Source organism: Topomyia yanbarensis, chromosome 2, assembly GCF_030247195.1.
Source record: "Topomyia yanbarensis strain Yona2022 chromosome 2, ASM3024719v1, whole genome shotgun sequence".
NCBI lineage: Eukaryota > Metazoa > Arthropoda > Insecta > Diptera > Culicidae > Topomyia > Topomyia yanbarensis.
The window spans coordinates 161,354,270-161,369,051 of NC_080671.1; the positions used below are offsets into that span (position 1 = coordinate 161,354,270).

Here is a 14,782-nt window from a genome sequence, read left to right on the forward strand (position 1 = left end):
CAGCCTAAAATATACCATGAGACTGATAAAAATGGGTCTTTATTGTATGTATTATTCGCTGTGTTTCACATTAATAGGTAAATTTCATTTTTGGGGATTTTTTTATTGCATCGAACTACAACAATTTTTAGGTAGCTTTCAAGAGGTTATTTTAAAGACTTCTTCAAAAATTTGGCGAACCTATTCCAATTCGTATACCAATTAATTGGTATACTTAAGGGTTTATATGTTGCAGGTAGAGAAAATACTGAAATTTTCAGCTTTTTTCCTACACAATATTACGAAAGCTTATTAAACAATTTTTCCTAATAAGTTTGTGAAAATTATAAACTATTTGAAATTTTTTAATAGTTTAATTTTTTATTTAACCGTGATTTTTTAATAAATAGTGACCATCGCTTCACAACGTAGTCTATTTTTCATGGCTTGCGGTGAGCACGATCTCTCGAATTGCTGAACTGAAAATTATGGAATAGAAATTAATTTTTAGTATTCTTTACAGATTTAACTCGCCGCGCAGCTCTGAATTACACCCGCTGGTGCCCTAAGACGATTTCGCTAGATTTTCAGAGCACTATGCACCCAGTGCATTAACGCAAGTGACGGAAGGTTATCAAAAAGATTCGTGAAAATGAAAATTCCAGTAATGATGATGATTTTCCCAAACGGTTCGTTTTCGAGAGGTTTTTATTTGTTCTTTGGCATTAGGATTAGCGATAATAATTCAAATCAAGGATACTACTGGGAAGTCACCTTTAGAAAAAGTCGATGTCGAAGTAAAATTTGGAACTATGCACGCATGCACTTCAGAGATAGCGTGACATCAGGAGCTGCGATTTCATTTCAACGCTTCTTTTTTTGTGAAAAGGGCGATACTTATAAATGTAAACATAAGGCTTTTTTCATACATGCGAATGAGGGCTTTGAAACGCAACAAATTAACCAAAAAATTTTGATTCTGCGATATTGCTTTTTTAAACTACAGCAAAAAATACAACGGGCGAAACTATATTTTTGTTTGTTTATTTAAAGTTTCGCCCTCCACGCTCCATGCAAACCAGCCCGGGGACAACTTGACAGCTCCCATATATTGAACTCATAAGCAAATTTTGTGGTGATTTGGTCATGTCATGGCGGCTTGAATGAAGCAAAATTTGAATAAGGCGCATCCCATTTATTATTTTCCATATCTGTGAAAAATAAACACATTTACTTCGCTGTTCAAATAAGAAACTATCCTCATTCCACCATACCTAAACAGAAATATAGATTCCATTTCGAATTTTAAAAATTCAAAACGATTTTCGGAAATACAAGACTTTCAAAATCAAGCCACTTCCACTTATATTGTAATTTCCGAAAATCTTCCGGATCGAACCAATATCTCCTCATGTATGAAATCCTCCGATAGATGCCGTTCCGTTAGGTATCTGACTGAAGCTGAGAAAAATGACAGAATATTTCTGAAGGGATCCGTACCAAAACCATCACAATATCTTCCGGACAGAATTATTGCAAAAGTCGAACAAAAATCTGGCAGGAGTCGAACAATATTGTACATTCTTTGCAGCATTCTTGTTGAAACCGAGCACTACCGGTTTGCTGCCAGAATTCTGATAAAAGCACACAAATTCTATACAAACCAATTTTGCTAAATGTGTAGAAAATTCTACATATATTGTTTATTTTCCCTATCGAAATACTAATAATAAACTTGAAACAAGATGTCGTAGATGATTGGTGATTTAAAAATGTTTTTCATTTATATTTCTCGAGAAAAAAGCACCAATGATTTACCGATTACAAACTTCACACAACAAGAAAACCAAAACATTTTTAGGAAGGAAGAGAGCCGGTTGCTAAAACCAACGACTTCCAGCTAATTTTGTAATAAGATTTATGTAACTTTTCTGACTGTTTCCAGTTAGGGATTCATTTATTCTCTAATAATAGTTTTCTTTATCCACATTTCGGAATACGCTTTTTCTAAATGTTGCTCTAGCCGCATTGACGGCGTTCATAACACACGTAACGAAACACGCCTTTCTCTTGAAACTTTTTCGCTTCGTTGTTCGTGGTACTCGTACAGAGAAGGGATGCTAGCGCCACCATCAAATCAGTGGTACATATACGAAACAAGCACTATCTGTCAAGTTGTCCCTGGGTTGATGCAAACAAACGGCGATACTTTTTTTGCTAGTAGTTTAGAGGCGAAACTGTTATTTTCGTATTTTTTTAGGATTATCAAGCTGATACCAGCTGGAAATAGTAACAATGATCGCTATTGAAAAAACGCGGACGAAATCGGTGGTGTAGAACGGTAGTTATTGTAAAAAAACGTAAGGGCGATACTTCAATGCTGATAGGTGGGACCGAAAAAGTAAACAATCGCCAAAGGGGCAATACTATCATTTTATCAATTTCAATAGCAAAAACAAATTTTAATTTAATAATTTCAAATACTTTATGAAGTTTTGGGTTTCGATCACTGAATCATGCAATCTAGGATGTAAAAATAGTTCTTAAATAGGAAATAAAACCAAGTCTGGAAATATTCACTGTTGATTTTCTTTGAATGCTATCACTGCTAGTATCGCCCTTTTCAAGAAAAAGCGTTGATTTCTTAGTTCTCAGTCGCGTTGGAAATTTGAGTAAAGTATAAACTTCAAATCGATTCAAAAAAAAATTCGATTTTTTTGGCTCAGTACAATATATAACCCCTTTAGGAAAATTCAGTTTTCCCACCTCAATTTAGATATTTTATTAACAGAGCAATAACAATAATTCGTTGGTATGTCTATTTTATGGGCCATTTTTTCGCTTTCCCATTGATTTGGTTTGAGATTTCTAGCACTGATGTGTCCTATGCTGATTTGAGCGATTCTCTGAGTGCTGCCACTATCCCATGTAGTATGTGTCATCAAAAATATCGCGAAGCATCAAGTTCTAAATGTTCTCAAACGATATAATATCCGAAGAGAGTGATAAGAGTTATAAGAAATGTCTCATCACACTGTTAGGTGGATTAAAAGCTTTTTTTAAATATTTTTGTTCGATCATGGATGTCTGTTCTGGTATCGATAGACGTGTCCATCTTTACCGTGACAAGTCGGTTGTCACGGTAAAGATGGACACGTCTATCGATACCAGGACACATGTTAGTGAACTCGGGTGATTCGTAGTTATACTGCCTAAGCTCGACCCTCATTAACAGAAGACAAAGATTAAGCCCGTACGATATTAAGCCTGTTCTAATGACCCTGCCACTTCTAGTTTTCCGATCTGTTTCACATCCTTGCTTTCACTTGAGTACTATGGCTCTAATTTTCATAACTTTCCCTACCCAGTAATCTCTAGCTAATTGAATGTCGTTAAAATGTAAAAAAATATCAAAGCAATTGCTAAAAAATACAAAATAATCCAAATGAATATCTATGACAAAATATAGTTCATGTAAATCAATCATTTTACAGCCCCTTGAATGGTTAGTTTTGGATTTTTTTATAACTCTTACGCCTACATAAATTGATTTATAATATTCTATTTTACTTACGATTGACATTCACACCAAAAAATAATGAAATTTAAACGACATGTAAATCAATACGAATGTAAACATACAACGATTGAATCAAAAATTTGATTGAAAATTACGTTAAAGTCAATTGTAGCATCAAACAGCATACAATTTTACACTTTCATTCGTGTAATATTACATGCCATTCATTTTACAGCAGTTTTCGAGTAAATATACATTGAAGTGCATTGGTTTTCCGTTTAAAGAAACAGTAATTTTCAATCCACGTGTAAAATTACAATAAAATTCGTTGAAGACACGTGGTGTGTATTTGTGGTGGAACTTAATTTTACATTTATATTCATGCTCCAAATATGTGCATGAAAATAAACTTAAAATTACAAAATATTTTTTCTGTGTTATACATTTCGATCAAATTTTATCGAGTCAAATAAAGCATGTAAACACCTGTTTTTATTTTGCTTGAATTATAGACTATGCAGCATCCAAAATCTCGAGCACTGCACACATGGTAAATGATGTAAGGCGCTGATCTCACTCAGTCGTAGTATGTTTCGACAGATGAACGATGCTATACATAACAGTATCGTTAACTAAGCTAGTTATAAATTACCACACCAGTTCTATAATGTGAAGGCACATTGAATTATGTGCATACATGTTGGACAGGTTAGAGAAAGGTTTACTCTGTCAAACTACCGAACGACTGGCAAAAGAATCATTTGCGAATCCTCCAACCAAACGGCCGTGTTGTATCGTACTACATTCGTAAAAGATCATAGACGATTGTTCTAACGAGTTGTCTTCCTTTCCGAAAATTTTCCATCAGATGAAGTTACTAGCATTAGTGCTGGCGTCACTGATCGCCATCTGTCTAGCCGAACCAAAGCCTGCCATCAACGAAGTCAAATCGAACCAGCCGCAGCAGAAGCCGGGCCGATTCCTATCACTGCCGGTGCCAGAAAAATGCGCGTCACGTAAGTACTACATATAAATACCATTGCTGCTTAACTTTACTACATTGCTGCCCTCGGTATTGCTGTACCCGGACACCTGTCGACACGTTATAAGTATATATCTCTTTTCGCACTGCTATCAGTCTGTACCGGTTACAGTAGGTCAACGATTTCGAAATTAAGTACAATCACGTAAGAGACTAGATAGAAAACAGAAGGTGCTAGAAAGCGAAGTGATATTTATTGGTTGCCACATCACTTTGTGAATACAATTAAAACTTTGTTCTGATAAACATAGATTTATTCTAGTCCACCACTAAAAGTTGACCGCTAGAAATTCCATCCATCATTCAAACATTTACATACTTGGCATTGAATTTCAGACGCGTCTTGCTTATAATACAACAGGTTGTGCAGGCTTGTAAAGTTGAAGGGAAACAAACATTCCCTACGCACACAATGCAGCAGCCCCATCGTTCATCATGCTGCACTCGACACTCACGAATGGGGCGAGAGGGGTCAATCGTGAATGGGGTGGTTGGTACCATACAAAGATGTCTAAAATATAAATCTTTGCGCTGCCGTGTATAAACTACTACTACGGGAGACCTTGAATTTTAATACGAAACGAAGAGATACCCGGAGCCTCCTCCGTTGTGTGATGCACGCTATCTGTTTCTGTGTTCAAGTTCACATGCAAATACATTTGCTTTTACGGTTGGGCAGCTAGATATTGGTTAGCTTATTAAATCAAAAGAAACATTAAACTTTGGACATAAGCATTATCATCATAAGTAGTTAGTACTCTCCATTTTCTCCAATAAAATCGAACATAACTCATCAGCCAGGAGCTGTAGTTTTTTTTGCATCCCTCTCATATATTCAAAGAGCTGGTAATAATTGAAACCCGTCGTAACATAAAACCTTGAACCGGATCGTAATTATTACAGTCAATATTGGATTTCAGTCCATGTAAACTAACGGCAAAAATCGGTGGAGCAAACTGAGTCTGTGTAGGATTCAGTTTCTTTTCAGCCATTCAGATTACTGCCGTAAAATGGCAAGAATCGTCTTTTCATTTTCCTGTCTTAAAAAGAGGTGCAAATTTAGTGCTTCCCAGACCGTCCCGGATGTACGAGAGATCCGTATGGAAAATCACGCGCATGACGATGTAATTTCAGCCAACCAGCAGCCGGTTGACCCGTTCGCAGAGGTTGTATGCCGCATAGGCATTAAGTACGGTTAGATCCGTTTTCATGAAGCGGTTGTTGAGCTCATCAATACTTCATAAAAGTATAAGATTTATTACGGATATTGTATGGAAATTGACGATTAGAGAATTGCATAGATATTTTTTGCGGAGAAACTGGTTTTGTTTTTTTGTTGTTGTAGTTGTTTGTTTGGATCTGCCAGCTGGTCGAATCGCAGCAGATGTATTATTTTTCTTAACAGATCGATTAAAATTTGCAACATCTCATCGTGCCGTAAGATGCAGGCCTAGAATTTTGTGCAAAACGTATACCATTTATGTATCATTAAAGGTTCGTCACTTTTCATGAAGCAACCCGTTTGAATCATCCAGCATTTTATACTTTGTTTAGATATCAATTGGAGCTTGTTTTTAAAAGCTGTTAAGTTTTGAAGAACCTCATCATAATCCACATTGATCTATATAAGTTACTAGCTGAGTCGCCTAGCTAGACAAAATCTTACTTTTTGCTTTCGATTTTTCATAATTTAATATATTTTTATATGTAAGAACAGATCGAATTGAATTTTCTCGAAATATTAAATGTTGAAGACGAAAGTTCGTTTTCCAACTACTTCAAAAGTGAAATAGGTGTTGAATTCTGAATAAAACTGTATTACAATCACTATTATTCAGTCAACTTATACATATACAGGAGGAGACAATATAATATTCGTAAGATTAGGGGGCGCGGACATTTAGTGTGTTTTTGTATAGTAATGCACTTCAGGATTTTCAGCAGAGTGATTATTGGAGCAATTAATTATTAACTAAGGGGCATATCCTACAAACATATTAAAACTAGGAATAACTAGAGGAAGTGATTCAATTTTATTAAGCATTATGTACTGGGACGCCCGGCGATCTTCCTCTAGCCAGCAGTGCAGTCGATTTCGTAGTACTTGGCGCATGCCCAGACAATATGTTCGATATTGTGATAACCGTTTCTATAAGCGCAGATACCGCTATTTGCGAGCCCAATACGTCGGAGATGAGCGTCTAGCGTTTAGTGATTGGATATGAGCCGAGACATCACACGAATCAAATCCCATCCCACATCCAGTCCTCTGAACCAAAGTTTCGTTGAAACTTTCGGGATGATAGAATGTAGCCAACTCTCCATTGCTCCAATATGTCTGCCAACTTTACAGCGTCCTCTGACTAGAAATATTGAAGAATTCATTGAAGCAGATTGGTCTTTCGTATATATCACCTTCTAAAGCGCCGGCCTTGGCTAAAGAGTTCGCTTCTTTATTACTTAGGATGGAGAAATACGAGTGAACCCAAACTAAAGTAATCTTGTACGATCTTACAGACAAAGCACGCAGGCGCTTCCAGATTTTTCCCAGAAAATATGGAATGTGCTTTCTAGGTTTCATTGAACGGAGAGCTTCTATTGAGCTGAGGCTATTCGAGTCAATAAAGTAATGATAGATGGGCAAATTATCAATGATCCCAAGGGTATACCGAATAGCAGCAAGTTCTGCAACGTAAACTGAAGCAGGATCATTGAGTTTGAATGAGGCGGTGAGGTTTTGATTGAATTTACCGAAGCCAGTGCGCCATTGATGCTTGACCCGTCGATGTAAAATATCTTGTTGCAGTCAACTACTCGAAATTTAATATGAAAGATGCTTGGGATCACTTGCGGACGTATGTGATCCGAGATTCCACGAATCTCGCCTTTTATGTATGTTTCGAAGAACAAGCCTCTCGAAATTTGCAACTACTAACGGGTTCAAGATATCGCAGCGGATGAGCATTCAATATGAGAGGCCCCAAAATCCTAAATTTTTCAGCGGAAGGACGCCTGCCAGCACTTCTAGACCATCGTATGAGTCGAGTGCATGCAACCCAAGCAACACGCAAACAACAATATTGGATTCGCTATAGTTTGATGAAATGCATGTTCGCAGCGGAGCGGAAACAGAAACTCACGTACTCCCTCACCGACAATATCGTTGTTTGGTACAGCCTGATCAGGTCTCCAGAGTGAGCACCCCACCATGTTATTGTACGGAGAAAGTTGATCGTTCGTTGGTAATTTTATTTTAGATACCTAATGTGACATTCCCAGGTACCTATAGAATTGAACCAGATATCGAGATATTTGAAAGTTGAAATCTGAGCAATACTTTGACCCTTTAATTCAAGCTGTAGTTGCGGTGCATCACGCTTCCTTGGAGCCAAATGTTGTAAATGATAGCAAGCCATTTACTTCAACCCGACTGTCGAGGCGAAACAAGATCATTTTCTTGAAAAACTTTCAGATACATGACAGAATTGCAATCGGTCGATACGAGTTGTGGTCGGAGGCTGGCTTTCCTGGTTTTTCGTTTAGCGATGACCATCACTTGCCTTCACTCATAAGGGACAATGTTACCCTCAAGAAACTTGTTAAATAAATTCAACAAGCGTCTTTTGGCAGAGTCTGGCAGATTCTTTAAAAAGGTCAATTTGATTCTGTCTGGACCTGGAGCTTTATTGTTACGTGATAAGATAGCAAGTGAGAACTCATCGATGTTTCTGTCGTTAGCCCGTCAACGAACCGGCGCCTGTAGCTACGTTTCTTGGTTTTCATCAAACTCTTCATTCGCGTTTCCAACATCATTACTGCCGATGGCTAGCGGGTAGTCCGTCGTCCCGGAAAGTCTTATACGTGGCGACCTTCTTCGCGTACACGTCTGAGCACTCTTTGTCCCACCATGGGTTAGGAGGACGCTCGCGAAAGTTCGCGTCTGGTACGCTTTTGGTCTGAGCTTGAGTCACGGTATCGAGAATCAAGCCAGCCAGGAACCAGTACTCTTCCTCCGGAGGAAGCTCTTTTTTCGACTCAATTTTTCCGGCTTTCGCGGACGCTTAGCTCTTCCAATCAATATTTCGTGTGAGGTCATACGAAACATTGATTGTATTCGGTGGCCCTGAACCGTTAGCAATATTAATTACGAATGGTAGATGGTCGCTGCCGTGAGGATCAGAGACTACCTCTGTAGAGCAGAGGGACAAGTCTAAGGCGCTTGGATGTGCAGGAATACGTTTCATTTCACCCGTGCTCAAAATGGTCATTTTGAAGTTGTCGCAAAGCTAATGGAGTGAGATAGATAGATTATCGTCATAAAGGCGACCCCATGCCGTACCGTGAAAGTTAAAATCTCCTAAAACTAGTCTCGGTGCGCGGAGAAGTTCCGCGATATCGCCAAGCCGCAGTGGCGGATCCAGGAGGAGAGTCCTGAGGGTCCGGACCCCTGCTGAAAATTTTCAACTTAGCAAAGTCATGGATGCATTTCGACAGAAACCGACACTAACTTATTGTCGGAATAGGTTAGCGCCGACTTGACGCTAAAGCCATAAAACGCCAAATTCAGCATAGGATAGGAATTTTCAACTTGTTGAGATATGTTAAAGTAGTTTGAATTTTATATTAGTTTCAAACTCAAAATCTTTTCAAACCAAATTTTTAGGTTTAGGTTTAGGTTTTTAGGTATTACGTATTCTACAATGTTCATTTTAAAAACAAAATTCCGAACCCCTCCCGATTTTTTTTTACCCGCCCTTGCCAAGCCGTCAGTGGCTAACTGGGATATAGGTGGAAGCAATGCAAAGATCTTTGCCTTTAATTCTGCTTTGGCAAACGACAACTTCAATGCCTGGTGTCGAGGGTAGATCGATTCGATTGAAAGAATAGCACTTTTCCCCAAAAGTACTCTTCCGTAAGAGTCTTCTCGATCAAAGTGAATAATATTAAAATCGTGGAGGTTGAGATCTATTTCTGGAGTAAGCAATGTTTCACATAATGCAAAAGCATCGCATTTCAAATTATTTATTAACATTTTTAAAGAATCGATTTTCGGGATAATGCTTCGGCAATTCCATTGTAGAACAGTGACCAGATCCGTGACCTCGATCGATGAAACAGTCATCGAAGGATACAATCGCTGGACGGAGAGGCCATTTCGCTGTGAACTGCATCAAAAATGTTTTTACTGGGGGGAGAAAGCATATCAAGATGCTTTTAAGAGGATCAGAAATTTCTAATGATGGTTTCTTTCTCTGACTCAGATATGGAGACACTTGGGGTTTTTGATGTCTCTGGAAATGCTGGGAACTCCTTTGCTGAACTCAGGTTTCTGACACTGGGAGCGACTTGCTTCGGTTTTGCACAAGTATTTCCTCGAGTAGTTATTTTCGGGGGACCTTGAAGAAACACCTTCTGGCCTTTACAACGAAGCTTCCTTTTTCTATTGCTTCTAGGTACAGCACAAGATGCATTTCTGCAAAAGATCGTTCAGAATGTCCCTGAAGAGAACGCTTAAGTTTCTCCTCGCGTTGTTTGTACACTGGACATGTCGGGAGATCATATGGGTTTCCCCCACGGTAGACACACTTTTTGAAATCGCTTCCACAGGAATCATCCACATGATTCCCACTGTATTTCCCACAACGAACCTTATTGCTACAAAGAAGGGCGGTATGTCCCAATTGTACAATTACCTCCTCTTTGACAAGGTACACAAACCTTGTCGAAGAGGAGGTAGTTAGGTAGGGCAGACCCGGCGAAGATCACCGGATAGAAGTCTGAGTTGACATATGCCTTCTTTCCGTCAGCTGCGACTGATGCCGAATGCAAAATGCAGTCCCATGTGTCAACAGGTCCTTGCAATTCAGACTCGAATCGGAAACGACCCCGCAGACTTCAACCCTGTTAGCTGGTATATACACTCTGTACTCCTTCGTAAAGGGCCCGTAGCCAGCAATATCGTTTGTCTGATTCAAACTGTTTACCACCACCCGGAGCTTATCAGGACAAATTTTCGATATTTCTGTCACAGCCGAATATCGGTAATGTATGGATAACTTCCAGAATTATTATTTACTAAAAAAATTAGTATTCTTTTGAAAATTTACTTTAAGTCATTTTTGTAGGTGTGTAGTTTTTTAGTTTAGTTCCAAACGAGCTCCGCATTATTTTTCAGTGCATTTTAATCCCTTCAATTGTGTTAAGCTTATGAAAACTGTCCAGAGAAATATAATGAGATTCTTCATCAAAAATTATATAGCTGTACCGAAGCTCGTAACAAAACTTGAAAACTAGTAATACAAACAGCAAAATTTAACTAATTGAACAGTTGTATGCCACGTTTGCTTCTGTTCCGTAACAAAATGCCACGTAGCCAAAATGCCACACAACCTGTAAATCCCCGCATTGGATCATAAAAAATTTCACCAAAGATTCAATTGTTTCTTCTGACAGGCTACTTTTTAGTCGTGCCAGACTAACAGGCTAAAAATCGTGTAACATTTCCAAGTAACCTATCGAGTATGTTTACGGGTTAAGTTAACCTTTCCCGCAAACGATCAATAATTTACATAAGTTACAATCATGTGCCAGCATAAATGAAGTGAATGCGTTACTCAAAATTTTACATATTTATTGCTTAGAAGCACAGATATGTGTCTATTTTGCAGCCCAGATGGGAATTTAGAAATATACAACGTTATACCCAATCATCCGTGGAGGAAACCATCCATTCGTCAGATACAAGCAGGTAGGTGCATCCTCTTTCGGAACGAAGCAGAAATTATACGTTATCGCAGTGACCTTCGTCGCATCTTGTTCGTGTTTCACCCGCTCATTTACACCCAAATTAAACTGATCGAAACTCGATCCACCACATGACGGACCTTCAAAAATCGGTGGCAAGGGCAACCGGCGCATTCACGTCTCAAGCAGCACTGATGAGGCAGGGCAATGTCCTACACAAACCGCTGCCAGTCAACAAAATAACCGATGGCTCAATTGTGGACGTCGTTGGTCGCACCAGTGCATAAATTATGGCCGAACCGAGGGGGGATTCACGCACCCAGGTAAAAAATGGCGGACTACACGCATCGTTGCGTCACCACTATTATCTTCTGACGGAGTGTAAGGTGTTGTTTTATTTTAAATCTTTTGTTTGTTTATGTTTTTTTGCGCCTCGACACAGATCATTTTCATAAATCGCCTTTATACGATTATGGTCGTTAACGTGGTACACAGCCAAACGATGAAAATCTCATCAATTATTTATGAGGCACTTGTGCGTTCAGTCTTTCAGCTCGTAAATGTAGGAAAGTACTTGGATAAGTTGTTTCATCCGTTTAGATGCTCAAAAGATAATTTTAGAAGGCATAAGCATACAATTTGTTGTTTTTAGTGATAAAAACCAAAGCCTTGGTCAGGGGCGGATCCTGAAAAAAAATTTCGGGAAGTGTTCGAAATTTGGATTTTAAAATGAACATTGTACAAAACGTAATACCTAGAAACCACATTTGATGAAAGTCAGTAGTGGTGGTCAAATTATGTTTGAAAACATTTTGAGTTTGAAACTAATATAAAATTCAAACTAATTTAAAATATCTCAACAAGTTGAAAATTTTCAGGATGGGTTCGGACTTCTAGGACCTTCCCCCTGGATCCACCACTGGCCTTGGCACTACATTCCGTAGCGGAACTCGACCTTCTGTTTCGAGAGACTTCCCAAATACTTCAAAAATCAAAAGAAAAGTTAATCGATGGAGCCTTGAGTGTAAAATTGAACGCATTTTCGCTTGATGTCCTCCATCAAAGTCTTTACAGTGTCATCCGGTACCAGTTTCTCAGTTTTTTTTCATTTTCTTAACATGTCCTTCTCGTCTTTGACTGTCTTCTTGCTCTTCCGAAGTTCCCGCTTCATCATTGCCCAGTACTGCTCCACCGGGCGCAGCTCCGGACAGTTTGGCGGATTCATGTCCTTTGGAACAAAATGGACAGAATTGGCCACTCCAGGACACTTTTAGAATAGTGGCATGATGCCAAATCTGGCCAAAATAGCGGAGCTTCGTCGTGCTGCTGCAAGAACGGCAAAAGGCGCTTCTCGAGGCACTCAGATTTGTAGATCTCGACATTTACTGTGCCCTTTGTCACGAAAGGCTCACTCCTCAGTCCGCAAGAGTAGATGGCCTGCCAAATGAGATATTTGGAGGCGAACTTCGACATTTTCTTCTTCTTAAATTTGTCGTCCACATAGAACTTGCTCTTGCCGGTGAAAAACTCCAACCCCGGAATTTGCTTAAAATCGGCTTTTATATACGTTTCGTCGTCCATCACACAGCAGCCATATTTTGTCAGCATCTTCTCGTAGAGCTTCCGTGCCCGAGTTTTAGCCGTCGATTGTGGCCGCTCATCGCGGTTAGGGAAGTTCTGTACCTTGTATGTATGTAGTCCAGCTCTCTTCTTTGCATTCTGAACGTAGCTCTGCGACATGCCGGTCTTTTTAGCCAAATCACGGCTGAGACGTTGGGATTTGCTTTAATCATTCGCTTCACCTTTTCCTTCGTCTTGTTGTTCTCCGGTCCCGGTTTTCTTCCAGCTCCTTTGCCGTGGTCCAACGTAAACCGCTTCTGGAACCGCTTCAACACTCTGGAGACGGTTGAATGGTGAATGTTCAACATTTTTCCCAACTGCCGGTGCGACAGGTCAGGAAATTCCAGGTGTTTGGAAAGAATTTGTTCTCTCGACTCGCGTTGGTTCACCTCCATTTGCGTTGAATCGAAAAAAACGACTTCTAGTTTGACAGCATGTAAACAATACACATCAATGAGAAAGTGTGCAAAATTTGGTTGATTTTTACCCAATGGTAAAAAAGTTATGCCCTGTTGAATGTGTCGCAATAATTTCGTGTTCGCCCTTTAATCGATTGTAATTGCTTTCGACTACAATTTCTAAAAGAAATTATTTACCAACTAATTGAAATTAATGTAGTTCTACTTATTTTTGTCTATTTTTAATATAAGAATTTGTTTTCAGAAATTTTAGCCGCGATCAATTATAATCGATTAATAAATAAAAAGTAGATAGATTTGCCAACTAAATGAAATTTCATTAGTTCTACGTATTTTTGTCTATTTTTTTAGAAATTATAAAAAATTGTTCTTTTAGAAACTGTAGCCGAAATCAATTACATTCGATTGGTACGTAAAAAGGTATAGGTCGTCCTTTTGAATTCGACGACATTTGCGAACTGAATAAAATTTTCGTAGTTCTACGTATTTTTGCCAATTTTTTGAGAAAAAAATGAAAATTGTTTCTGTACTTCTTCTTATTTACTGATTTTTTTCTATTACACATTATTATTTTGTAACTTACATACAATATTGTGAAAGTTATACCGCCTAAAACCTCAAAAAAGAATAATATTTTTTAAATATCTACTATCTACTGCATACATTACAAATCTAGAAGCTCTAAGGATTTTATTGGTGTAAGGAACATTGAAATTGATTGACAAACTGCCGAGATACGATTGTTTGAGCAGCAAAGCCCATTTTGTCAGTACTGACTTTCAGCTACTGTTTTTCATGATTTTATGATCACCGTTTTTGTAAAAGATATTCCTATCCAATGGTGAAGAAAAATTTAAAATCGGTGCAAAAACAGCTAAGATATGGCAAGTCAAAGTAGCGTTCCTATTTTTTACGCTGGCTTTGTTTTACTCGTTTTGCTATAACTTGCGGTAGACAACTCTACTTTCTATTTTTTTAAAGCGACGTATTAACAATAGACATATCTTTCTAGTGGTGAAGACGGATTTTAAATCGATTAAGGAAAAACTGAGATATGCCCAAAGCAAAGCAAACGTTCCCATTTTTTCGACCTCCTTAGTAGTTCCCCTTGCATAACGGAACAAACGCTGTAGAAAATAACCCATAGGGTATTTTCTCTTGAAAATTTGGGTAGAAGTAGTTTAGAGTGTATTGTTTACACTGCATTGGTGTCACTGTCACTTTTTCGAAAATTGTTTCCGATAGATTAAAATCTGCGTCTGTTACAGCAAATAATCGCGAAGAATGCATGTCAGTTTGAAACAAAAGAAGTTCAGTGCGGCCACCGAGATTGCGGGAGACTATTCTAGAGATTCAATACTAATAATTCAGCCGATAAAAAAGAAGTCGATTTTTATGCCCACTACACCAGACACCCCCCTTAAATCACCTCGCAATTCGGTACCCAAGAGTTTTTTT

General features: G+C 38.5%; 1 protein-coding gene across 1 annotated transcript in view; it reads left to right on the forward strand.

The window, feature by feature from the left end:
* LOC131681925 (uncharacterized) overlaps positions 1-14,782 on the forward strand; it is a 55,693-nt gene that overhangs the window by 21,690 nt on the left and 19,221 nt on the right. Inside the window, exon 2 of the mRNA XM_058963026.1 lies at positions 4,368-4,515. Coding sequence (XP_058819009.1) covers positions 4,368-4,515 — 148 coding nt within the window. The remainder of the gene's footprint in view (positions 1-4,367; positions 4,516-14,782) is intronic.